At 34.3% G+C, this 27,581-nt stretch overlaps 1 protein-coding gene across 5 annotated transcripts in view; it reads left to right on the top strand.

Moving 5' to 3' along the window:
- The first annotated feature begins 8,634 nt into the window (after positions 1-8,634).
- The window catches only part of LOC145694653 (uncharacterized), a 34,531-nt gene continuing 15,584 nt past the window's right edge, over positions 8,635-27,581 (top strand). For 3 of the 5 annotated variants that reach the window (XM_081771091.1, XM_081771095.1, XM_081771094.1), the window contains exons 1-2: positions 8,635-8,786; positions 18,248-19,208. In XM_081771091.1, coding sequence (XP_081627217.1) covers positions 18,415-19,208 — 794 coding nt within the window. In that variant the 5' untranslated portion in view covers positions 8,635-8,786; positions 18,248-18,414. Of the gene's footprint in view, positions 8,901-18,247; positions 19,209-27,581 lie in introns of all 5 variants that reach the window. The other 2 variants (XM_081771092.1, XM_081771093.1) reach the window with 2 other exon arrangements.

Raw genomic sequence — 27,581 nt, 5'->3', positions numbered from 1 at the left:
GGCAGAAAGAAAAATTACGGGAAGTCTAATATTGTATTGTTCTTTTATCTTATGTCGTATGATGCATTTTAAGCCTTCGTCATCAAGTGCAGTGGTAGAGCATGTATTTTCTGCAGTAAGCTTGCTGAAAACTAAACCTTGAAAAAGAATAAACACTACACACGAAGAGACTTATTTTCAATTTCCTACCATTACTAGTTTCCATGAATGAAGAAAAGGAAAAACTGACAATGTACAAGAGTGAGAAAGAGGAAGAAGAGATTAGAACGATTAAACAAGTACCAGCAAGGATGTAGGATGTGGAAAAGCAGTGTAATGGGAATAGCAAATAAATAGTGTAATCCATCTTCTTTAAAACTTTATCCTAAGACCTTAATTGCTCAACATAATAAAGAACCTGATTTGAGAATACCAGTATGATTTAGGTATACAGTAGAACTATTAAATATTTTGCGTGTTTTATTTTGAAAGTGTTTTGGCTATCAATTTAGCAATAATTTCAGAAGATTTGGAATTTTAAACTAGATCCTTTTTGTCATTTAGATATTTTCAAAATGCACCTGCAGGCAATGTTGGCAACTCTGGGAATGTCGCTCAGCGCAAATCATTTACGGAAATTAGTGACAAGTTATAATTTTTCAACAGTTATTTCGAGTGGTGCACCGAAAATAAACCTGCGCGATCTATGCCATATGATATATTTTCATGTTCCTCAGCGCAAATCATTTACGAAATACAGTAGAGCGACGATTATCCGAAGTAATTGGGGGACATGGGTGTTCGGATAATCGAACTGTACATGTTTATTTGCCAAAAAGAAGTACTGTACAGTAAATTTATTCATATAAACAGGCATCTCTTTAAGTATTTCAAAGTGACGTACAAAGGCAACTTTGGCGGTGCCGGTCAGCAGCGCCTAATGAAGGCCCCATTAGAAGCAATGTTCCGCCAGCGGTGGCTCAGTGCGGCGACTACTGTGGGAAACTTGGTTTGGGAGTGAGGGGGATGATGGACGGTAGGGTGGGAGAGTAACAGGTGCGAGCGAGTACACAGCTCGGTTAAGCGGTCGTTCGGTTTACCGACGTTCGGATAATCGACGCTCTACTGTAATAATAACAAGGAAATTAGTGACAAATTATAATTTTTCAACAATTATTTCGAGTGGTGCACCAAAGTAAACCTAGACGATCTATGCCACATGAGATATTTTCATGCCGCTCAGCGCAAATCATTTACGAAATAATAATAAGGAAATTAGTGACAAATTATACTTTTTCAACAATTATTTTGAGTGGTGCACCGAAAGTAAACCTGCGCGATCAGAAAATAAATTAGCAAAACATACTGCATCAGTTGAAAGGATGTTATCAGTTGTTTGTTTTCACTTGTTTTTTCACATTCTCTCACCTGATATCGCTTAAATCCAAATCTTATGAATTTTCTTTTCGAAATAGAGCGTGCTCTAAACAAGAGAAATCTTATAGGATCGTTCAGAACACACGAAGTGACATGCGATCTGATGCCGTACACGTTGAGATTTTGATTCTAGGACATATCGTAAGAGATTTCATAGTATCTATCCTATAGTGTATAGCCGGCCTTACTGGAACTTTTCAGTTGCGAGGATAGCGAGCAAGAAAATTTTTAACAAATCCACTTCTTTGCTAACTGACAATAATATTGATTTAATAGGGCACCGCGTCGTTTACTCCTCCAAAATTTTTCCTTTCTTCTTGCTCGTTCGGCGTCCCTTACTATCAGCGCCCGGGGCGACCGCCCCCCTCTAGCTACGGCTCTGCTTGTTGGTGATATTTTGGATCATCGGTTTGGTAGCATTGATAGTTCGTCTTGCATTTCATAGTTTTTTCTTCATAACGTGCTAAAGCCTGGAAGGAGAATGATCTCAGCCGTCATAGCAACCAGATTTTGGAATCCTAACACCTGATAATTTCCTTTTCAACTGAAAAATCCTCCTTGTGAGGTATACATACATATATAAATTTACACTTGTAGGCTAATTGAAAATACGAATAAGGCACTAATTACAACCATCAATGGTTTTGGAATTAAAAATTGTCTGGAACATAGTGGGGGAGGGTCACTGTATTATCTTCCCAGAGTTGCCAACAGGTGCATTTTGAAAATATCTAAATGACAAAAAGGATCTAGTTTAAAATTCCAAATCTTCTGAAATTATTGCTAAATTGATAGCCAAAAACACTTTCAAAATAAAACACGCAAAATATTTAATAGTTCTACTGTATACCTAAATCATACTGGTATTCTCAAATCAGGTTCTTTCATCCTTAAACTATTCACAGCGTGATCTGTGATTAACAGTATTCTTTGCTCGCATCATGGACGAAGTACTATATATTTCTTAAATTTCATTCTTCGTCAGTGGCGGCCGGTAGATTGTGGTTTCGCGTGTTGCAGTACGAACGATCGGAGACAGAAGATATAAAGTGGACTCATTGACTGACTAGCATAACTTTAGATGCAAATGCTATGTGAAATTAAATAAAACTCTGTTTTTAAAAAATAAAAATGCAGAACTTTTTATCCGATTAACACGTTGGCTACCAACGTCCCATATATGGGACACAGGAGATTTTACGAGGGACCGATTCATAGACATGAACCACCACTATAGACCGGTCATAAGAAAATTACCTTACTCACAAACCATCTGCTAGAACGAGCCCAAGCGTCTCACATATGGGACGCTGGTCCTTGGTGAAAACCAATGCGTCCCAAATATATTTTTTGTGTCGGTAGCGAACGTGTTAAACACCTTATTTAATTAGTATGTTCATTCTTATCTTTTTGATTGGAGCAAATCTGTTTAATACATCCTGGTTGAACTGTGGTATTCTTATTGTCAGGTCTTTTTCGATGAAAAGCATAACCAATGGTCACTGTTCGAAGTAAAATAGATAAAAAAAATAGAACGATATGTTTTATGACGATTTTGACTCTACATACCGGCTATCTAAATGATGAAATACAGTGAAGGTATATTGTCTAAAAAGATTACATCTATTTAAATAATAACTGAAAACCATTGGAGAGCTTCCATAAGTTATGGGAGGAGGAAGACATGGAGAGACTTTGATCCCCAGCCAACAACTTTCTGAAAAATATACATATATATATGTATCCTGTTATTTTGCATTAGAGAGAATTATGCACGAAAATTCTCAAAAACCGAGTTTTTATCTTAATTTCCTGAGGGAGAACTCCCGGACCCCCCTCCCCACTCGACTGAAGAATATTCTAAATTCCCGGAAGATTCGCCTCCCACAGCAGACAACCCCTAAATCCGCCCATGCTCAAAACACAATATTTTTATGCATTAAGACAAGAAGACACACTCATACATAAGAAAGAAACACTTCAGTATGGGACATCAAAATATAAACTAGATGAAATTCTTTCAAGATATATAGGAAAAAGATTAACAAAATGTTGGTGTTGTCAACTTAGAAATTATTTCTACATAAGAAATAAAATTCTTTTACGTGCAAAGCTATTTGTCAATTAATGTGTATAAATGGGCTTATTAAAGATATTTAGCATCTACACTCCAGTGACGGTATGTCTTGATCACTGAAAAACCAGAGGCGGTATGCATACCGTCTCACTTCGACCACTGCTAATGGTGATAACCTTTCTTGGGACATTCAATTCCTTGAAAGTGTCAATTCTTGTTGATGTGAAAAAAAAAAAAACTTTCTTCTTTTGCTGACGCCATAGGTACAGTTTATATTAATTTCAGAAGCTTTGTAGATTCACTAAATATTTTTTCTAGATTATTGCAAACAATTAATTCTAGCAAACTCAGTCCTTGATAGTGTTCCGACTTTCTCTTCAGCGTAGACTGAAGAGAGCTCGTAGCAGAGATTAGTGTTATAAAAAATGTACATTGAAAACACTTTATTCACAGTTTCTCAAGGAAAATTTAAATAAATTGCGGAAGTATATCTAGTGCAAACAACATTACTGCCATAAGATGTCCTGTAAATTTAAACCGGATTTTTTTCGGACACTCTCCTGAATTGCCCTTTGTTTGTTTTGTCTAAGCCTTAATTGCAAGTTTTTCCTCAGTTGAAAGTTGGTCAACTTATTTTAAAAGTTACTTCCAGAAGTCTTGGTATACAATTCATTCATTATTTGGAGGTTATTTACAGAATTAAAGCACACACAATAAAATTAAATCTAATAATTAAAAACAAAAACAGCTGATACAAAAGAGGTACTGGTATATGAATTGCGAATGTCACATATTCACACATCAACATACACATGTGGGTAAAAGAAAAAAAAACTGTATTCGAAATCACCCGTCTTGGTTGTTCTGTTAAGCAATACACGATAAACACTATATACTTCCACATGAAGAGAAACAATGCTTATCAACGTCATACGTTCTGCAAAGCAAACATTGAAACCCGCCATATGTAGGATCAGCATGTAACAGAACCCAAAAATTAAAGAACGTCAAAACAAACAGCATTGCAAGTTCTACGCCCAGAAATGTTAGCTGGGACGGGTCCAAAGTATTTAAGGGAGGTCCAATGCGTCTATGTAATATCGAACCTATCTTATTCTGCACCCGAAAAGACGATAATGAAGTCTTAATTACTGTCACCTATATTTTTATTTAAAAAATGATAGAACGATTATTGTTATAAGAAAAGAAAGAGTACATGATGAGGCGTAAAATAAAATATTTAGCCTACCTCAATCAGTACTCTGTTGAACAAATATAGTTCGTTAGGAAAGTCTACAAATAGTCAAGTTTCGAAATTTTTAGAAGGTCCGGACCCCCCTCATGCCTACGCCCCTGAGCATTTCTAACTAGTCCCAAATTCAATATGGGGCTCCCCAACATACAGTTTTAAGTGGAAATTATCAAGAGTATAAAATATATTTATTTTATAAAACAAATAAGCTTATGTATATATTAAAATACTATCCACTGAGGGGGGATTCTATATATTGACTTATTAATATTTGGTTCACAAATTGCTGTACAAAAAGCCTTCATTATCTATATAAGCTAAAAATTAACTCGCAAATACGGGTTTGCTTTCATTTGTTTTCTGTTTTATTACATATTTTCTGTTTTATTTTGTAATTCTGCAATCACTTTTTTTTTGTCATTATATCGATTTGCTTCAGTATAGTCCCGCAATTTAAAAATATAATTGCATAAAAAAAGAATTCCATTTGTCAGTTGCTAGTGAAACAAAATGCAGAAATCTTATTTAGCGCGAAATCTTATTCTCGTTCGCTGGAAGCTGTGCTGTGTTGCAGAAGCAGTGCAACGATCAGAGCCTTTAACTACTGAGATAGAGGAAAGTAGACTTAACATTTGCTCCAATTGCCGCGCTGAAGGAATCTGGTCGTTGCATGCTGGTTGCAACGCAATATAAATTAGAGATTCTGTGAAGGGATTTTTTTTTTTTTTGCTTTTTAAAACGATTTAACGGAACAGGCAGTTACAGGAGTAAAAAAATATGTTATTTAAAGTACTAGCAGCGTTCACCCCGCTTCGCTGGGGTCACCCCGGAACGCAATAAACCTTGTTAATTAGATAATTTTTACTTTTTCGCTTTCAATTGATATGATAAAAACCATGTTAACATTATATCGCCTGTCATTTATGTTAACCCGCCGAGTGACACGGTCATGCGGGTTGCATATAAATACGTTTATTTTTATACCTATGATGAACTAACAAAGGATTTGTTCGTTATGGACACTTGAATGGTCAATTATCTCAAGACACTGGTAATTAAAAATTAAAGTGATATGATAAAAACCATCTAGGGTCCAAATCCTAATAACCCCCCAAAAATGAAAGAAATTGGTTCAGCCGTATTAGCGTGATGAGCGGACAAAGGATTTGTACGTTCTCTTTTATATATATAGATATATGGGAGTATTAGAAAGTATATTTTTCTGTTCTTTACTATTATTACTAATAATATTTTTTTCTTGAAACACTTTGGTCGTTACGCAACGCTGCAACACTAACATTAGCCGCCACTGTTCTTCGCCCCAAATTTCTGCGGTCATATTGGCTACGTATAGTAGATGTCATTATTGATCGAGGATAAAATTAAAAATGCATCTCCACTCCGAACATATACTCGAGATTCTTTGTCTTAAATGAATCATGTCTTAATGAAATTCACAGAATTTCGAATTGCTGAGATATTGCATGTTAGCGAAAATGATAAATAGTATACGCAAGATAAATTGTGGAATGGCATTGTGTGTACTATTACGAGCAGAGTGATTAGGAAAATAGCAAACTTTGTTGGAAACGGCGTGCCATTTTACTATACGGATCCATAGTATAAGTAGTAGTAGGAGTGGGAGTAGCTGTAGGAACAGAATCAATGTTACCAAAAACACCTGAAGAAAATAGGCTAGATGGCCTTCAGAAGTTTTTTTACGCCAAAAATTGCTAGATTTTGAACTGCTAACCTACAACAAACATTGTAGGTTTTAAACCCCTTTGTTGTGTGTAGGGTTATAAGTGAGTTATAGTAAAATTTGAAATGTTGAATTTTATTCGCTGAAGACTAACAAACAACATACGTGACTAAAATTACAATAAAATCCATCAACAACTCATCTGATTTGTGAAAGTCTACAGCCATATTATCAGTTGAGTTGAAATAACTTATAATCGATGTTGTCGCAGCAAGCCCAGGGAACTGCATGCACCATCGTTTAGTTGTGGTTGGTTTTATTTGTGTAAACTGCCATTGTCCCAATTTTCAGTAGTACTTCTTTCGGTACGTCATACCCATTACAAGCACTTCTTATTTGTCCGTATACACACATGAATCATGATGATTGCCTTGAGAGTTTTCAAGCTATTGAAATAGTTAGATATCTTATTTCCTTTAAGGGAGTAGACTACTAAATATGTTTGAATAACTAATAATTTTTTTTTTTTTTTGCCCGTTTATCGTAAGTGGAAAGAAATAATAAAATGTAACTTACCACAATAATAGATAATGTTATTCTACACCCGAAAATACGAATCGGAAGAATGTTCAGTAATGTCACCCATAGAAATTACAGTATGACCAGAATTTGAATTACTCAGAAATCTAGATTAAGGCAGCGACTAGAAAAATGAACTCGACGGTAATTGATGACTTTTCAAGCTGTCTATGTTCTTTGTTTACTACTTTATAAATAATTATTTTATAAAACTTACATAAATTATAACAAAATAAATAAGTTATTACAAAATAAATATAAATATTATTTAAAAAGTAGTAAACAAGAACCCTAGACTGCAAGATAAGTCAATTACCGTTGAGTTCATTCTTCTAGTCGCTGCCTTAACCTAGATTTTTGAATAATTCAAATTCCGGTCACGCTGTAATGTTTATTGATGGCAACACTGAAAATTCTTCCGATTCGTATTTTCGGATGTAGAATAACATTATCTATTATTGTAGTAAGTTACATTTTATTACCTCTTTCCACTTACCATAAATTGGCAAAATAAAAAAAATAAAAAAAATTAGTTTTTCAAAAATATTTAGGAGTCTGCCCCCTTAATAAACAGAACAATCTCTGTGGCTTTAAGAACCGAACAGTTTGCTAAATTTGTATTAAAAACTTTCATTCTTGCAATGAAATGCGAAAATTAAACTAATTAAAAAGTTGCGAATGGGGCCGTTACAGGAGGGACATTAAAATTCTTTCTGAGTCGATAAATATTGTTAAGTAGTTGTAAATATATAGATGGGAAGAGAGAAGAAGAAAGAAAAATGTTTGTTGCGTAATAAAACACTCTCCGCCTTATGCAGTCATTTTGACGTACGATTAGCGTCATACTAAAGGCCTGACTACTGCATGAAACATATGTTAGTAGAACTCTTTAGTATGGCACTAATCATGCTTCAGAACGACTCTGCATAATGCCCCCTCTGTCTAGAGAAATCAATTAATACGATAATATATAATGACAAATAGAGTAAGTTTTAAAAATTAGGTCTACACTTTATTTTCAAAGAAAAATATTTTTAGAATTAATTTAACGGCTAATAAAAAGAAAGCCGAAAATGGTAAAAGGATTTCATAAAATAAGCAATGTTTAAGGCTATAGGCATTTCGTAGATTTGTATAGCTAAATGTCTGTCCAAATAGGCAAGGGCTCCGATTTTTCTGTAATTTTTTTTGGGGGGGGACATGAGGATTTTAAGACAAATATGAGGATTTTAAGGCAAATTGAATTTAAATTATGCCAAATATTGTATATTCATAAATACAATGTGGGGGCCCACATGAGCTTTGGGGTGGGCCCGGGCACCCTCGGCACCCCAGGATCGGCGCCCTTTCAAATAGGCTACGTTTAGCCAAAAATAGGCTAAATTGGCATCACTGGACAGAATGGCTTTCATTGATTTCTGTTCTCGACATAAAATGGGCAAATTAAAGGCTTCCCCAAAATTTCCCGTACATTTTACAATCTATGGATCTGTGTAGTAAAGCTGCACTGGAGATGGCAACCAACTACCGATAAACAAATTGTTAAAAAATGGCAGTTTTAAAGTAAAATTGACCAAAATTACAAGTAACCCTATTTTTTACTTCCTAAATGCCGTGTGAAAATGGCAAAAGATTTAGTCATAAAATGGAGAAGTTGGTAACATTGGTTCCACGAGGTGAAAGCAGTGACGCGTGCTGAAATTGTTTTTAAATTTTACCATTGATCATAATTTCTTGAATGTGTTATACCCCGTGTAAAGGTAACCACAAGTGGTTGTTAACTAATGTCTTATTTATGTTTCTCGTCCTGTATATAAAGAAAATGAATTATTTCAAGTAATCAAGAACGTCGTAGTGTAAGTCGTACCTCAAGAGTGAGTCTATTCATTTATATTTACGTTAGTGTGGTAAATATAAAATCTAAACTATGCAATGTGTAACTCAAGTTTAGGTACGCTATTCGAAATAATAGTTGAGAAATTATAATCCTTTTACAATTTTTTTCTCACTTGGCGAGGTTGCAATAACCCTCGTATCATAAATTAAGTTCAGAAGAGCAACCAAAATTATCATTGAAAATTTAGATTCCTGTCACATTTTTCGTATAAATACAGTAATAATTTTGGTACTGGTGAAGTTTAGGCCCACCACATTTTCCAAATCTTACCGTTAGAGTTCAATATTTTACATGGAAATATTTGGCCTTTGTGCCGCAGAGTGGTACAGTATTTTTATGATGGAAAACGCGAAATTTTTGTAATCAGGTAATTAATTGTCATCCCGATGCCGAAACTTTCTTTTTCTTTCTGCGATGAGCTTTTGTAAGTCAAAAATTTTCTGCAAAAGAAATACTTGTAATTGCTAAAAATACGCTTAATGCGACGTAAAAAACAATTCAAACTTATGTGAGTCGTCCGGGCATTTAAGACATCTACACATAGCAGGCATGTTTTTATACTTTTCTCTTGGCTTTTTTTTTTTCTCTCGCAATTTTTCTGCACAGGGATGGCAAATTTTCTGCAATCACATCGCAGATCGCGGCATGTTCTGCTATGGGGATTGTCATTATCTTAGAAAATGTTCCGTAAGTATTCTTTAGTGCACATTCACCTTAATAGGACTTCATCATTTTGCGTTCGAAAATATATCATAAAAGTTATAATATATATAAAAAAAACATTTAAAATACTATACTGAATGACCACTAAAAAGCACGAATGGTAGATAAGGCTCTATGCTGGTCCGGACATATACACTGCAATTGATACTACTTGTCCCTTGTGACAGCTCGCTGCGCGCACGTGGTCTCAATTCTGCGTTTCCAGCTTTTGTGTCCGGTATTGAAACTACACGAGTAAACAAGTGAATTGTTTGTTGTTTCATATTAACATTTACTAAATGTAGAATGCTAAATGACACAAAAGGGGACTAAAAGGAATGCTCTCAGTAACCACCACTCGACTAAAACAATGTTCGTTTGTTTATATTCAAACTGGCAACGTGTAGAGAAGGTGGAATGTTTACCACTGGAGAGCGAGAGAAATGAGCCACCTTAATTGGCTGAACGTGCTGTTGCCATAGAAACAGTCCTTCTTGGCTGATTGTTATGACCACGTGCAGGAAGAATAAACCAAAGGAAAGAAACTGTCACGAGGGACAAGTTTTATCAATTAAATTATAGATAAAGGTGAATCAGTAACTAGATTGGTTCGTTCCTTTCTTTATCGAAGTCTGATACTCTATTCCTATAGTAATGCCAAGCAAGTGAAGGTGGGTTAGTAACGAGATTGATTACTTTCTATATTACGACTCAGTTGTGATGCGGATCAATGTTCTAGAATCCTGACGACTCAATTGTGGTGCGAATCAATGTTCTAGAATCCTGCCCGAATGATATCTAACCCAGTCAGGGCACGAGCTCTAGCAGGTTAAGAGTGAGGGGGAAGCGTTAGAAGCAACGCTCATCAGCGATGGTGGGTTTGCGCGGAAACTAGGAAGTCGCTAAAACCCCTGTGTTAGGTACCTTCCGTATCGACAGCTTTGTATATTTCATACCATTAACACGGCAGTCACATTTAAAAATGTAACTCTTCCTTCATTTCTTTATTTTCAATGCCTTCCTATTGTCCCACTTTTTGCTATATTTCAATAATCCCTGCAGCTCCACACAACATAATTACTTTTTCTACATCAACATAGGTTATTATACAACTCACAAACGAAATGCCACATCCATCACACGCAGCTACCATCTTTGAATGTTAGGAGTTAATTTCTTCATTACAGCATAGTGTCTGGCGTCAGCATGGCTCCACTCAAAATAGTACCAACAACACGCAGCTAGTAACACTTGAAAATACCACATTATACTTTTTTGTTATCATGAATTCCATTTAAAATAACCTATTCGGCTATCCTTTCCTGTAAAGTTTACGTGTTTTCCACATTTCTGGACCAACTCTTTTGCACTTAACCCTCTATTTAGTTAAAAAGAACACATTTCTACAGGCGTCAGAATTAAATAGTAAGTAATACAGCAGTATTTTATGTTTAAAAGGGTACGGTTAATAGTGTAAAATCATTACAAACACTTTATGACGGGTAGAATGAATAAGTGCATGCGAAAGATTGCTCTATGAGATACTATGTTCTGTCGGCGGAGTATTTCTCCAAAAGGTACGAAAATTGTATTTACAAGTTTTGCATTTCTAGTTCAAACTATTATAAGTGCTATAGAAACTTTTATCACTGTGAACACCTACACGATTTTACTACGGTACCTTTGCTTACGCGCATACTGACCGTCGACGACGCTAATCCTTCCTTCGTACGCACTCACGCGAACCCACCAGCTTCGCCCTGCTTTGACTCGGTTAGATAGAATTCGCGTTTTTAGTGGCCACTTAGCACAAGTTAGCTTGTGTTTTACAGTATTTTTATTGGAATATATGCGGGCGCATTCGTAGTACAATTTTAATTTTTCAACAGTCATTTCTGGTAGCCCCGCTCGGATCATTGAAATTGAGCAGAAAATGTGGCAAATGAACTTCATCTTTGCTAAGTGGGGTATTGTCATGTCACCCAGTGCAAACCTTTTGGAAGACAGTGAGAAGGAAATTAGTGAAAATTATAATTTTTCAGTAATTATTTCGAGTGGCATGGCCAAACTTGACATGCAGGAATATTTGATTTAAAGTTACCTGCGTTAAGTAAGGTAATAACACAAGATGGTGAGATGTTTAGTAGTAAGTGCAGACAGTGATATTTGAACAATACGTAGGCAGCGTTATGAAAGAAAAGTGTTCATTTCCTGGTAATTTACCACTGGCATCCTTTGAATTTATAAGTTGTATATAACAGTTATCAATTCAAATCATTTACATATTCCTCTGTGTATCACTACAAGAGTTCCGAGACATGACAATATCTCACTTGTAGAGGATCATATCATTCTTGTAGTGGTACTCAATAATAGCTCGGTTTTTCGCCGACTGTTCCTTGGTCATTCTGTCGATTTGCAGGGCTTGGGGCAGGGATGTTAGTAAGAATTCTGAATGCATCGTGATTTTTTTTTTTTTTTTTTGTGCTAGCTTGAACTATCTATATAAATTACAATGATATTTCGCTAAATATTTAACATAAAGGAACAGTTATAATAATAATAATAAAATAGTAGCATCCACTCTATAAGATTGCAATATAGTACTTGATAAATGTTAAACAGCATTCGCTATCTTATACTTCAATTCGAGTTAAATCAAAATGGATATATGGACTCAGTATCATAGGAATAATTCTACTTCCGTCTTTATTTTATTGAAAATCTGGAAGCTTCAGAAATTTACGTGGTATATACATTCTAGTTTCAGTTCTGATCTTTTTGGATCAAATATTGTGAAAGACGGAGAAACTTCTTTAATATGAATTCAGCGTGTAAAGAACAGTTTCCATCTTCGACCTTATCCCTCAATAGCAAACGGAAACTATATATATATCCGCTTCCGGTTTTACTATTAAAATCCATGGTTTGAAAACCTATTGTTGTTTCACAATACGCAACGCAGTCCACTTCTTCGTTAAAAGGAAAAAATGAACTGAACGATAATTGAAGTTGTCAGGTAATAGTACTCATATTGACCCTAGGACTTGAAAATATTTAATTTTACACGTATAACAGATTCAAAAAAATCGATTATTTCCATTACCATTATTACTGCTTTTATAATCACAATGTATTGTTTGTTTGATCCAAGAGGGCCTAACTTTAGAAAAATGGAACTTCACGACGTAGTTATCTTTCCTTTTCTTATTAAATAAAACCTATACTTAGTAATATTTGCGGATTTCTTTGTTATTTCACTTTGAATGCAGATCAGTCAGTCCATTCAAGCGTTGTTTTGTGTATGTTCTTAGGTATTTATTGAGCTGAGCGAAGCGAAGCTCTTATACTCGGGTTAGCCGTTTGGTTGTCCGCGAACTCCTCCTAGACCGTTTGGCCGATCTCAACCAAACTTAGCACGCTGATAGAGTATGTCGTGCTGAGTGACAACATAGGTCGAAATCAAAAATCCGATGTACCATCGAGGAATAATGACCGAAAAACGCTTCCTCCTAGACCGTTTGGCCGATCTCAAGAAAACTTAGCACGCTGATAGAGTATGTCGTGCTGAGTGACAACATAGGTCGAAATAAAAAATCCGATGTACCATCGAGGAATAATCACCGAAAAACGCTTGCATAGACTTAACATGGGGGAAAAGTTTTCACGCGATTTTTTTGTCAACAATTAAAAATGGCATTTATTATTGCATAATGGCCAGGAATGATTACGTAGTTTAAGCTCGCTCAGCTCATTTCATTGCAATCGGGTACATCCATTGCATTCCTAGTTATTATTATTAGCTCTGACAAGTGCGGTTTTCAGATGCAACTGTAATTAGGCTACTGTTACGAGTCAATAAAATCAATAACCAGCGCTGTAGCATTCGGTGCAACAATCATTGGACCGATCGCTGTAGTCTTAACATAACATGATAAGCTATCAGTGAATTCATTTGTGAAAACCCTCTTATACGCAGTGTTCTATTTTATTGAATATAGGATAACCAGATTTAGAGTTCACTAATCTATAAATTCTTATCTAGTACACATGAATCTTCTAACAAACTTTGGCGTGTTAAAGTTTAAATTATATATGTATCATAGTTACCTTTAACGTAGCATATGTTAACTGTATGAGTACGTTTCGCGATACTAATGGTAACACTTGTAAAAGTGCCTTAGAAAATGATGGTTCTTCATCTCTGCATAATTTTATTTCCAAGAATGAATCAGAAGGAAAGGAAATAGTTACCTTTCTTAAACAGCCTATTTGTTCTTATGGCATCGGACCTATATAGTACGAAGTTTGGGACAAATGCCTCCTAGTGCCTTTCAGGACATACAAAACAGATCCACAGATACAACTAATTCAATAATTGGCCTCAGAGATCCGTCAAGGACAGCAAACGATTTCGTTTGGTGGCGACCTAGAAATCAAGTAGAGGCAAATTCATATCAAATGGTCCAGTGCATATTGCTCGACAATTTTTAAAAAATCTGAATTTTGATGTGTAGTTACCTTACCATGTCGTTAGTTCAAAAGAACTGTTATTTTAATTTAGTGACTAGGTTTTTAGTGGCAGCCATTGTTTTCGAAAGATGCGCCATTTGGTGGTGTTGTAAGCGATTACCGAATCTGAAGTATCTCAGCCCGTAGTTGTTCTCTCGGTGTGGAACAAAAACCTAAATGGTCAGTAAAGTGTAAGCTACAAGACTACAAGACTAAGCATTTGTTGCAGCACAAATATTGCGTAAGCAGGCGAAATAGCTTTCCTCTTCAATCGTTTAAACACTTGTGCATGCATTGATACAACATCGGGTTACTCAGTTTGTTTTTGATGGATGCAAACGTATATGAAAATCGCTTTAATTTCTACGTTTAAAACATTAAATCTAGGATTTACATAAAATACTATGATTCAGTGGGACATGTGCTGGTTGTTGATTAATAATCTATAAGGAGTCACAGATCGACTTTACAGATTTGTTGGACTGTCACAGACAGCGACCATTACTAATTTTTTGTATACGTCTGTTTACTTATTACAAAGTCTTAAGAAAAGTCTTATACATTACTTAAAATACATCTGAATTTATTTTAAAATTTTACTGTAATCTGGGTTCACTTTTCTCAAATCTTTATTGCGACACAACTTCTTTATACCCACTGAAACTTACAAATTTGGAATGTGTTACATCTTCGGAGGGGCTATCTAAACTATTTTCAAATTATGCAAAACCCGTTTCACAGTGTAGAAACATCCGCGATTAGTGGAATCTTTTGTGTTGATGTATTCTCCATTCTGAAAGAATAACTGCAGTATAGTTATGATTTTATTGGCCTAGATGACGAATTAAGCAAGAAGGAAAAGTATCTCCTTACTTAGTTTTCTAGAGAATTACACAGAGAAATTACTATATTTATTGCTGAACTATTCCGAAACAGAAAAGCTTGATTGGATTTTATAAGAACCTAAACCTCGAATACAAACTAGAAAGATGGTAATTTCAGATTGTGTTATACAAATAACTTACATGCAACTACGCTTATAATTTCGCAATTAAGAGTCTCCAGTTTTTGCACTACCTTATGTAATCAACACACTCGATGTCGACAGAGCTGCCGAGTGGTTACATGCATAGATTACTATCAGTTCCCGGTGTTAGTTTATGAGTGAAGTCCGGAATTCATGGCAAAATGCTATATAATGCAATTTTCATAATATTTTCAGGAAGAGTGCAATTTCACAGTTCATAACCAGTTCAGAGCTCCAGTTCTGCCACTGGTATGTGTACTGGGCCTTACACATAATTATACTTGTAATGGTTTGTAATGTTGTAATTCGAGGTAAAATACGAATAAAATGAATGATTCTTTGTACCCATTTTCATTGGGTTATATCCTGAAAGGGATATGTATGTTTACTTATGTACTAATCTTCCATTTCCATATATTTCAGAATTTCTTGCTATATTGCCAGTTTCGTAAAACAAACAATAAACACACAAAAGTTTCATTTACTTTTGCGGTATCCCGTGTACAAGTAAAATTGAAATCAAAATAAAAAGAAACTTTTTTTTTCTTTTTCTAAATTATAAACTGTGAAGTAATCTAGTATTTAGCCTTTCACCTTCTCCATCTATATGAATAAGCTTCTGCAGCTTTTGGGAGAAAAATTTCACGAGCATAATCACGTTTTCCACAACTACTCAAGAGTGACAAATGTCAGAAAATGAGGTAGATTTTCTGACTATTATTCATTATATCTACAATAAACAATAAACCATCGCAGTTGTCTTGTTGGCCGTTTGTGCTAAGGAATGGCTGTTAATTATTGTTTTATTCCAGATGGTGTCTGGTGTTGGAACCCACAAGCGTGTATTTTTAAATTTTTCACGATTTACTTTATATTATTAGAGTATTTTACATACATTAATATTAGTATGTTTGCCTTTCAGTTCTTTTTTTCTTTATTTCTTAAGTACAGTATTATGGTAATGCACATCTATAAATTAAAGTTTAAGTTTGAAATATATTATTTCATTTTTAAAGATGTAACAAGCCAAGAACATATTATGGAACCATAGACTCTCAACTAGAACTTTTTGGCAACTGTAAATTCCTCTTTTTTGTTTTTTGTTAAAAAGAAAAGGAAATGTAATATGAAATAAGACATTATGTTGGACAAACCTTCAGTCTCGGTATGGTGATGTAGTAAAACTTTTTCCAAATTATTCAGTGATAATCAATAGACATATTTCACAATGATTTGCATTATTTTCTGTCAATTCGTTATTCTTTTAAGTGTTGATTTTTCTCGATCCTTGATGTTTGGGAAAACGCTGGAAAGAAACAGCAACTAGTTAGCAAATTTCTAAAACGTGATTTTTCTTGAAGAAATAACTTACACACACACAGCTGAGAAAACAACCTGTTTTTTTTTTTTTTTTTTTTTTTTTTTTTTGCATGTTTGTGTATTGAAGCTAAGAGAGAGAGTGATGATGGGATGAACGCTAATAGTGGAATGACGAAACTGGGAGGAAACGAGATAATCTACGCACACGATGTTTACCCACAACGAAACCCACGTGGCGGGAGCTAAGATTGAATCAGGAGCCCACGCTCGAAAAACCAGAAGAATTGCTCTTTAATTTTATCTAGTGGATACAGTTATTTTTAGTGAACTCCTTAGCAACAGTTCTAACATTTACTTACCTTTTTCAAAGGGTGATTTTATTTAAAACGTTCACTATTTTGTTTTGGAAGTACTGTTGCCAAATGCAATTTTCAGTAATATGAAGGTAATAAATATTATACATTTTATTTGATTGCTTCAACTTCAAATGGAATTACGTACTCAAGTATTTTTTTTTATATAGGATTTTTTAGTGTTGAAAAAAAATGCGAAGAAAAGTAACTTTTTTTGTCTTTTTTCAGTCTAAAACTCGCATTCTGGTTGTGTTCAGTAGCTGTTTGTAACAAACTGTTTGACAAACTAGAAAGTGAGGGAAAGGAAATTTTCTTTTTGTGTTCGATTCTTTTTTTGCCGACTTTTCCCAATCTCATGTGCCATAAAGGTGCTATACTTGTCTATGCAGCTTTCCATAATAAATCTATCATAACCATTAGCAATGCCTGTATTAATGATACCACTTATTTGTTCGTGGAAACCTCTTCCGAGATACGTAATCTGTAAGCAGGGATGAAAATTCGCTCGTCCATCTATGGTGAAGGCAAACATCTAGATTAACATTTTGATCAGAGCTTACTGGTTAGGTGTGTCGGAAGAGTTCTACGCAAACTATTTATTGGAGTTGTTAATATGAGAATTTTCCCTGGTTATTAAAGGTTGACTGTGGATGATTGGCATAGGGAAACCCACAATACCTCGGGGAAATAAGATTGGGAAGGGGAAGGATGAAACAGAGAAATGGTTTTCCTTTATGGTTTTACTAGTTTGTAATACAAATAGTTAAAAATAGCTAAATTTTAAATATACAATTTAAGATACTACAATTTTACATCGTTTTCAGTCTGTAACCGATAGAAGTGAGTTTGAAGTATATAAGGACCAAGAACCCAATACTAAACACAGAGATAGAGGTTGGGATAATATAATTACAGATTTTCGTCAACAAAAGTTAAGCTTACAAACAAAATTTATTACTTTAGAAAATACGTTTTTAAATATTTTTCAGTTATACGTAAAATCTCCAAATTTAATTTTCGTTGCGATAATTTCATAGTTGAAGTTGTCTGTAATGATTCTCAGCAAAACTCTAATGTTATCGTGTGAATGTTTTTTGATGAAGGTTTGTATTATATTTTGCGTGGAAATTTGTCTAAAATTGACATATTTAAGAAATTGAAAGTATTTGCGGACCTATATCGAAAACTATGAATAGGTGAGGGCATGGATACATAATAGATCTATATAGTGTTTGTGTATTAGGTTACATTTTTTTTTCGTTTTATTAAGTGACTTCGTTTGATACACTGAAAAATAGTACACATCTTCATTTTTTTTTTCATTATTAATATTTAGGTAAAAGAGTACTTGCAAATTAATCATAGTAAGGAGAGAGAGGATATTGAAATATTTTATCTATATATTCGCAGGTTACTTGTAGAATAGCCAATGAAGATACCTAAGAAGAGTGATTGAAAGCGATGACTCGAAGTATCAACAATGGAGAAAAATAATCGATCGTTTTATCTGGGTCTGAATCCAGATATCTAGGTTTTGATGCGGGGAATTGTAGATTGGAGTACTAAATTGTGAAAACATGTCAAATTCATGTGAATTGAGCACCAGTTCGGTGTCTGCTTCCGAAAGATACCAAGCAGCAAACACTGTGAAGGTCGAAATGAGCCAGGTAGACTCCAATGAAGAAAGCAATAAGTCGAGCTCTTTGGTAATCGGACAGCAGAACATTGATGTGGTTAATGGTGTATTGAATTTACTTCAAACTTCTATCAGTTCCCTTATCAAACAGGAACCAGTGACAGAGGAAAGTGTTGAACAGTTGAATCATGTGAACATTCCATTCCGTAATTCAGAAACTGAAAATTGTGTTCCTTCTGTAAAATGCGATGAAATTTCAGTTAATGTTGTTAATACATCCAAGAGCGGGCAAATGATAACATCGATTGGCAGAGATAATCATGTTTCAAAAGTTGATGGCGACAAAACTAACGATTTTGACACATTTTTAACACAATTAGAAGATGTTTGTCACCCAGTTGCAGATGATAGTAATAAGAGTAAGGTAAAAGTTGAACAAATAGTAAATGAACTTGAACAGATTGTTAAATCTGAGGGGACTTATGCAAAAGGAAATACACCTGGGAGCAGCACTTTCGATAGCTTTGAGAACAAAACGGAAACAAATATCCTTGACAGTGATCAAGCAGGGGTATCTGGTATGGTTATTTCTAAGCCTAAAGAATCACATAAATCTGATAATGTAACGCAGGGATCTATTCCGTCGAATAAGATGCAGACAAGACAAGGCAGTATTTTGGAGAAAGGGAGATCAACATCATCACAAAGGAATACCCAGAAATACATCGATTCAGGGTAAGCGATTGTATTTTTTATAATGAAAGCAATGTAAGTATTGTTAAAGCAAGAAAACTCAGCAGAAGTCTGTTGACGCATAGTTTTACCATCACAAAATTTGCCACTGTTGTTTATTGACCAATGTTGTCTTTTCTTGCTTGGTAGAACTGAGATAGGGAAGGTTAAAAGGAAGAATTTTCTTTCAAAAGAAGGTCGTTGAGACTACAAATTGACCAATCTCTCTATTGTACAACATGTTATTACAAAGCAAATTATTATTATTATTATTTTTTAAAAAAAAATATTATTCAATTCTTTAGAATTTTCAAAGGAATTCAAAACTTGGATTTGATTAGTGCTGCCTAGAAAAGTTCAGAAAATTCTATCTTGACCGCAAGGTACACATTCTCTCGACTAATATAATGTATGTCAGTATTCTTTCACAGTACACATTAATGTAACACCAGTGAAATATTTTTAAAAAATCTTCTGCAGTTCTGGGATCAAGAACGACGCACAAGATCACATTTTCACTTCTTTACCTGAAAATGAGTAACACTGTAAACCAGTATGGTAGAAAGGAACGAACTAACTTACACTGAAAAGAAAAAGCATCTGATTTGCGTTTATTCAGGAACGGTACTTTAATACGGTATAGTTAATCACACCACACTATTTTAAATAGTTTCAAGATGCTCCGGTGTATTTTTCAATTGTAAATTTATATAATAAATAGCAAATACATTAATGAAGAGTATATTCCTGCGAGATGAGATCGAACTAAGTTTGACGGGAAAAAAATCACTAGAAAAACAGAAATATGTGTAGGTGTTTGTGTTACTGGGGTACATTTCAATAGTATGTTTTAGTGTGTATTATATAAACATACAATAGAATTGAAAAGTCCACGGGAGTGTCTTGGAACTTTAAAATACTTGCCACTGTCTTTTACAGATTAACATTTTCTTTTTGACTAAGCCAGCATATGACCTTGTGGCATACTAGCCTAGGAATAGGAGACAGTGTTCTCCAGAAATTTATCACAGATATTTCATTCATGGAATAGTGAGGTAAGTTCTATTACCTTACAAAATTGAACTGAAAAACAAATATGATTAGTGTGACGAAAATCGTGTTCAACCTTCGCTACAAAACATGAGCCTCATAGAGAGATTTAATGAGTATCAAATGAGAGCATGTGTCTAATGACAATGCATAAAATACATTGAACTACCTTCAAGGGGGCACGGTGGCTCAGTAGTAGAGCGCTTACCTCTGATGTGTGGGGTCGCTGGTTCGATCCCTGTCCCAGTAAGTTTGTTGTGGACATCTTCGTATCCATGGGTTTTCTCAAGGTGCTCCCGTTTCCTCCCACTTTATCATTCCACCAATTATTTCATCTTCATTCATTTCCTTTAATCATCATCTCCCTTAGCTTAACGATCATAATCGCTGGACATTAAACTGAAAGGTTTCATTTCATTTTCATATGAACTACCTTCCCGAGATCTTAATTCAGCGGCAGTGCTGTTTCTTATAAAATAACACAAATCTTCTTTTACAAAATCGCACTTATTAGTCCAGAACTAGTTGATGGCACTTGCAAAATGCTGCGAATACGAAACAAAGGAACCGAGGGATACCTTCTTTCGATGTGGAGACCAAATAAATGAAATATTCGGAACAGAAGAGTACAGTGCATGAATTTAAATTGACCATTGAATGATTGTTGAAAGCAAGCTTTTGACGTAAGTGGCTTGACTGTCTCATCAGAAGAGTTGCTGTGTGGCTTGTGGTTGATAGCTAACGTTCTTCCTATGTGAGTCATCATCTAATTAGTATAATTGTTAATTAAAGCAATTACACAATTATCGGAACGACCTTTTATTTCTACGGTGATATCTAATACACTCAATCTTAAGTGTTAACACCAGGAGCTCTTTGCTTTGAATGCGAGAATTGAATTAAAGAGCTACTGGTGTTTACCCTTAAAGTTTTGTGTTATGTAAGGCAGCTGTTATTTAATATGATGCTGCTTTTGCCCCTTGGATTTTATTTGTATGGAAACCCTTCTCTAGTTATTAAATAATAGAAGTGCTTATGTTCGTTACACCGTAACTTCGACTTAATAATAAAGCTCAGTTGGATAAACTATACAGTAGGCTTCTACTGGTCTTCTGCTGGTATTGGGGTTCACTTTGAATAACAAAGGAGGAATATTTCTCTAAAGTATAGAGATTAATACCTTCTCCAATACTAACATCTCTTCCAGTTGTTTCTTTTGTTGTAAGAACGAGGAGGCATGAGCACTTCCAGCTTTGACACTAACCGTCTTTATAAAATCATTTGCAAATGAGGTGAAGGTTTGCAATTTTGTTTTGCCGATACGAACTCCCTGGTTATTCTAAATTACATTATCTGGATCACATTATTAGTAAGATGCCACTTCAGGCTTCTTGTTGGAGGACCTTGCGTACGTCGAATGTACATACAATTCCAATATCAAGTACAAAACGAGAAGTTCAGTTTTTATTTATTTTTTTTTTAAATAAATATTAAAGAGTCTAGAAATAATGAGTTCATAATTGTGATGTATAGTGTTCACAAACTGCATGGGTTCTGTCAAACCATGCTGTTCTTTAGAGTGTAGAGTACAAAGTGGGATGCGGGAGTATTTCACTTAAAGGAACAACAAGGCTTATTAGAGTTGTACTCCAGAAGCTTTTTCTGTTTGTACATATTCTTGCGCAAGGTGATATTATGTTTCATTCTTGGTATTGCCTGAAAAACATAATTCTGACAGAGATGTTGAATAAGTTACACTCAGTGCTTAGAGGTAGAGCTGTCGTGGCTGCCGAATCATCCATTCAGAATATCTTCTGTCTGGACTATGTGGAAGGAATCATGGTAAGATCTGTTGTTTCTATTAATATTCACTGCAAATCTGCTTCAGTAAGTCCATCAAATAATTGAAATATGCTTTCTTCTTCCTCTTCCGTCTTTTACCACTGAAGTTCTTGTCATTTCTTGGGTTGGTTTCATGTTGAGCGTATAAAACTTTGAATACCTTCTCTGCTAATTTTTCCACATATTAATTTTTACTTATTGTGATGATCTAACATTTTCTGCAGTACGGTACGGTACGGTACGGCACGGCACGCCTTCAATGTTATAACTTCCGAGTCACTATGACATCTCTTCTATCTAACTTCTGAGACACAACTTCAGCAACATGTAGCATGTTTGTAGCCTTGTTGTGCACGATGGGCACGGACTTTATTTTATTTATTTTTTATTTTTTTTTTTACTGATTAATGGTTTATTTAATTGATCTTTTGTCTACAGATTAAACGAAACTTCTTTTTGTTCATTGCTTTTCCGTACTACAGCAGAGACGGCTAAACAGGAAATACTGTACAAGTTATTAAGATCAGAGCATGATGTCTGAAACTATTCATAGATTCTAAGGTACAACATTACGAAACACTGGTTTGTAGATATGCTTTGGAAATGCTGTACTGGACTAAAGAAGTATTTGATTTTCTGGAGACCAAGGTTCGATTCCCGGCAGTAGCTCATATGGTTCGGGTTCCACGTTAATCAATAGGTCCATGTCTCACATAGCCTCGCCGCTGAAAGGGACGTTAAACTCAAAATCAACTCAAAGCTTTTTTACTGCTGGAGTATATTATTTATTTATTTTTGTAAAAATGCAGTGTTAAATAGGATATGGTATGTATTGTTTAATTTCTTCTAACATTAATAACTCCTAACAGTGACAACATAGTTCTAATTGTGAAGCATATGTATCTGAAAGTGACTTACTTACTAGTTGTAATAATTAGTTAATTGTTAAAATCACCTAACAACTTCGTTGATTCACCATTTTACTCATTTCTCAACATCATCCTTCTTTAGCTTACATTACATTACCATGGAAAGTAAAACTAAAATATTTCGTTTTCGTAGCTTCCCTTTCCAAGAGATTAAATGTATGACATAAAAATGATTCATAGGCTTAAAATTGTAACAGCTGTTTTGTCGTGAAAATTATTAGTAATAATTGATTTCTTACTTAACTTCCAAGAGTTATAATTTGAAATTACTGACATGCCAAGGGAAATTTCTCCGAAATCTCGTATCCAAGAAGATCTGAAAAATATTTACGAGTCTTCTAATTATCATACCTTATTGAAAAGTAGAAAATTTGTAGTATATGACCGATCGTTAGTTTGTTTTAAGTATAAGGTTCATAAGATTCAATCAAACCCATATCCCAGTCACATTATTTTAGTGCAGTCATGAACATAAATATTTACGAGATAGGATTTCTACAAATAATAATAATAATAATAATAAACTCGTCTCATGCAACATAAGCTTTTCCCAAACCTTTCTCAGAGAAATTCAGTGGGCGTTCCAAGGTAATCTTTCTATTTTTATCTTAGTAACTTCGTTTACATCTCACTTTTATTCTTCAGAGACTGTTTTCTTTGTTACGCGTGGCTTAATGTATCAGCGAGCAACTGCTGTTTATTTGTTTGTGGTATTTTATAAGGCAAATAGTACTCTTAGTAACAGTAAAGAATACTGTATGTTAATTACTTTTTCATATTTGGCAGTTTTGTTTGTTCACTTGATTTGGCGTACTTTCAAATTCATATTTTTGGATAATTCAAATGTTTTCGTGTCTCCTTGGTCCTTGAATAGAAAGAGTCCCTGTTTATCTTACTTTTTCCTTTAAGATTTGATTACACGAAAAGGGATATCCTCTTATTTCCAGCAGAAGTAAGTATTTAAGACGTGTCCAATCATGAGACGCTCTTTCTCATCGATCCGCAGTTATCAAAATTTAGGAGAAGACCTGAGCCATAAAAAGTCAAAATTTCTTCACTGATTTTTAAGTTTAGAAAGATATAGAAAGATAATTATAATAATCTAAAGTTCATTTTCGTAGTTTATACAAGTAGTTTTCAGTCATTGTTAGGAGTTGTGTGTCATCGTTGGAAGGTAAACACTATATACCATATTCTTTTTAACAGTGTATTTATAGCGTTGGCTACACCAGTGATTAGGGTATAGGCAACGCTAGTATCCGCCTTTCTACATTATTGAGAAAAGGGATAGCACGTAGAAGATTTATTACACGAAATCCAGATCTCATCAAACCAATAGGTCAATCGAACTTGTGGATAGGATAACAGGTGTAACGGTAAACAGGACTGACTGCACAGAAAGACTGAAAGAAAACTGTTAATGTATATCTTGTAACGTTTTGTTGAATTATTACTATATATTTTGGAGAGGAGAAAACTTTTTTTTTCTTTCCTTTTTTAAAATTTCAGTTGAAGAAATATGCTTTTCCTTTATTGTTAAATTACTATTATTGTTTGTTTTGAAGATTGTGGTATCAAGAAAGAAATGAAATGAAATGAAATATTAAGTTTTCCACGGTTATGCCGGTTAGGCTAAAGGAGAGGTGATAATGAGATATGAATTAAATAGTGGAATGAAGAAAGTGGGAGGAAATGGGAGATTCCCGAGAAAACCCACGAACACGGTGTTTGTCCACCACAAAGTCCACACGGCGCGATCTGGAATCGAACCAGGAACCACAAGCACCGAAGGTGAACGCTCTACCACTGAGCCACCGCGCCCCCGTGGTATCGAGAAAGAGAAAAAAGACTTTGAGCGCTTTAATCTAGTGAAATATTTCATTAAAATCCTTGATGATTTGAGGTTATTCCACTTTGTTTCTGCAGCAGTTTTTTTTTTTTAACTAAAATTTAAGCTGTTTTTAAAGAGGAAGGAAATAAATAAAACGCTTAATCAAAACATAATTTATAGTGAACATTCATGTTCGTTCTAAATGATCAAATGGGCCGAAATTAAACCGAGTGATACTAAATTTGGATCTTAAAAAGTAATATAAATTCGTGCAGTTGAAGAAGTGAAGTGAAACTTAATGCAAAATGCTTCGCTAACTGTAAATTTAATTTGTGTGAAGGAATTTCCTAAAACTGTATCATAATTACTGAAATTAATTTGCATTGGATTAAATTTAAAGTTGTGAACTTGCATCATAAGGGTTTTCATTAAAAGGTGATTTGTCAAAATTAAGTTAAAAAGAGTTAATGAATAGGTATGTAATGAGATTCTTTAATACTTAAAACTTGTAAAAATTGCCAAACTAGAAATTTTAAACCAGAAACTTTAGTAAGAGTGAGAATTTTCTTGCGTCTGTAAATCTTGATACAATAAATTACGTAGAAATTTTGGGCCAAAGTAGGGCAAAATGAAACTTTTCATTTTTTACTTTAGTAAAGTAATTAATTTAAATAGATTGATGTTTTCAAATGCAAATAGTTCCTGCGATAGACGAATAAAACTTTTGTAATTAAGATATAAAGAGAATTTAAAATACAAGGCGTTTAGGAAACTACATGTAGTTGGATTAGTTGAGTTCAGTCAGATGTTTCCTGATTGAACGAGATCGGAGAATTAATGGTAAAAAAAATTCTTCTTTCTCCTGTTTAAAATTAGTAAGTGCTCTAAATTACAGAATAATACCAGTAGTTGTAAAAATTGATCTCCTTAATTTGTTAATTAAATTATTTAGCAGTTTCTTAATAACTTTAAATCCAGTCTGAAGGCGGAAGCAGTTCTTTGCTTATCATACCCAAATTTAAAAGAGTAATTTGTTAATGGTAATAGTATTTTTTCTTTTGAGTTCTATTTCGAAAGAGGGAAACTTACAAACGAAGACTATTTATGAGGTATTTTTACAGTACAGGAAGTTGAATTGTTAAATCTCTTTCCAGTCACCGAATCAAGTAAATTGAAATCAGTGTTGACAATTTTGTAAGATTAGTCTATTTAAACTAGTTACTTACAACCAAATGCTGAACTGCATGAGTAATTTGAATGTGTGTTGAATATATTCACTATTGTGCCATTTCTTTTTCTGGAACTGTTCTTAGGATCGCAAATAATTTTGTCACTGATGGTTCGTTACCCCTCTACTCAAATAGCTTGTACTTCCCGCAACATGTGCCATGCGTTAATGGTCAGCCTGAGTTAGGGTACTGAGAAATACTCACAAGCAACATAAATCAGTTGTATGTTAAAAAAGATATTTATGTTATGGAACGTAATTTCCTTTGAATCATTATATAGCGAATGTGACAAATCGCACAGAGTGTAGGTAAATTATAATTTTGGATTATATCTCATTAACGATGCTAGTGTCATAATTAAGAAAAAAAAGAAAGATTGCTGAGGTTGCAGTCAAGGTTTTTGCCACAGGGACCCCAATAAAAAATAATTTTAAAAAAAGGCATTTTACAACATACTGATAATGAAAATTGGATTTTAATGTTAGAACTAGCTGAACTTGCGCTCACTACACAGTGCATGATTCACATATGAACATGAATCTTCTTGTCATTCCTCACATCTGTGCGTGTCTCTTTACAGACACAAGTGAAGGAGATCTTGATAAAAATTTACAAGGTGTATCATAAGGGAATTTTTATTATTATTTTTAAAATATCTCGCACCGTTTGCAAGATTTGAGCCTACTTCTGGTTGGAGTTTTGTAATTCTGTATGACCACTGTTTTCTTCTTGCATGCAGTATGTTATAAGCAAATACATTACACACAGTTAATTATAATGTCAGTTATATATGGTGTTCATTGAGCAAAACACTCCAAACAATAAAGATTCATCTTACTGTTATCCTTCGCTTTTCATTATCATGTGTCCATGAAACAAACGCCTGAGCGATATGCGACCCATATATATAACTATGTCGTGTTGGAATGTATAACTCGTAGGATATGTTTTTTAAAAATGTAAACACTTCCAGTGTATCCCTAAAATATGTAATAAAGAAATAACGGCCATGCTTTTTTAATATTCAATAGAACTGGACAATCTACACAAAATTTGCATTCGATCAGTGAAAAAAACACGTTTCTAGCACTTGTGGTATCCAATATCTCATTGTCGAAAGGATTGGAGATAAACATATAAACTTTTCTTTGGAGACAAACATAAACCTAGCATTTAATACATAGGTGGATATGTACAAAGAACAAGTAGAAGTTAACAAAAAATCGGCTACTTATATACGAATAATTGGTAAGTAGCCAGTTTCTTGTTAATTTGAATCATCCACTCATTCGCCCATATAATTTTAACAAGTGAAAGTATTTTAATACGTCTTTTCCAAATTATAAATGTAATTAATAGGACCTTTTCATAAAATTTCGTACACACACTGTCAATGTTTATTTGAGAAAAACCTCTCCAGAAGGGAATTTTAACACTATCTTGGACAGTTTGTTTTGACGTTGCTCCGAAAAAATATATAAAATATACAGTGATG

The sequence above is a fragment of the Thermobia domestica genome, chromosome 9 (genome assembly GCF_964235325.1).
Source record: "Thermobia domestica chromosome 9, izTheDome1.hap1.1, whole genome shotgun sequence".
Lineage (NCBI taxonomy): Eukaryota > Metazoa > Arthropoda > Insecta > Zygentoma > Lepismatidae > Thermobia > Thermobia domestica.
Note: the sequence above shows the minus strand (reverse complement) of the source record. Positions and strands in the feature narration are given on the sequence as shown.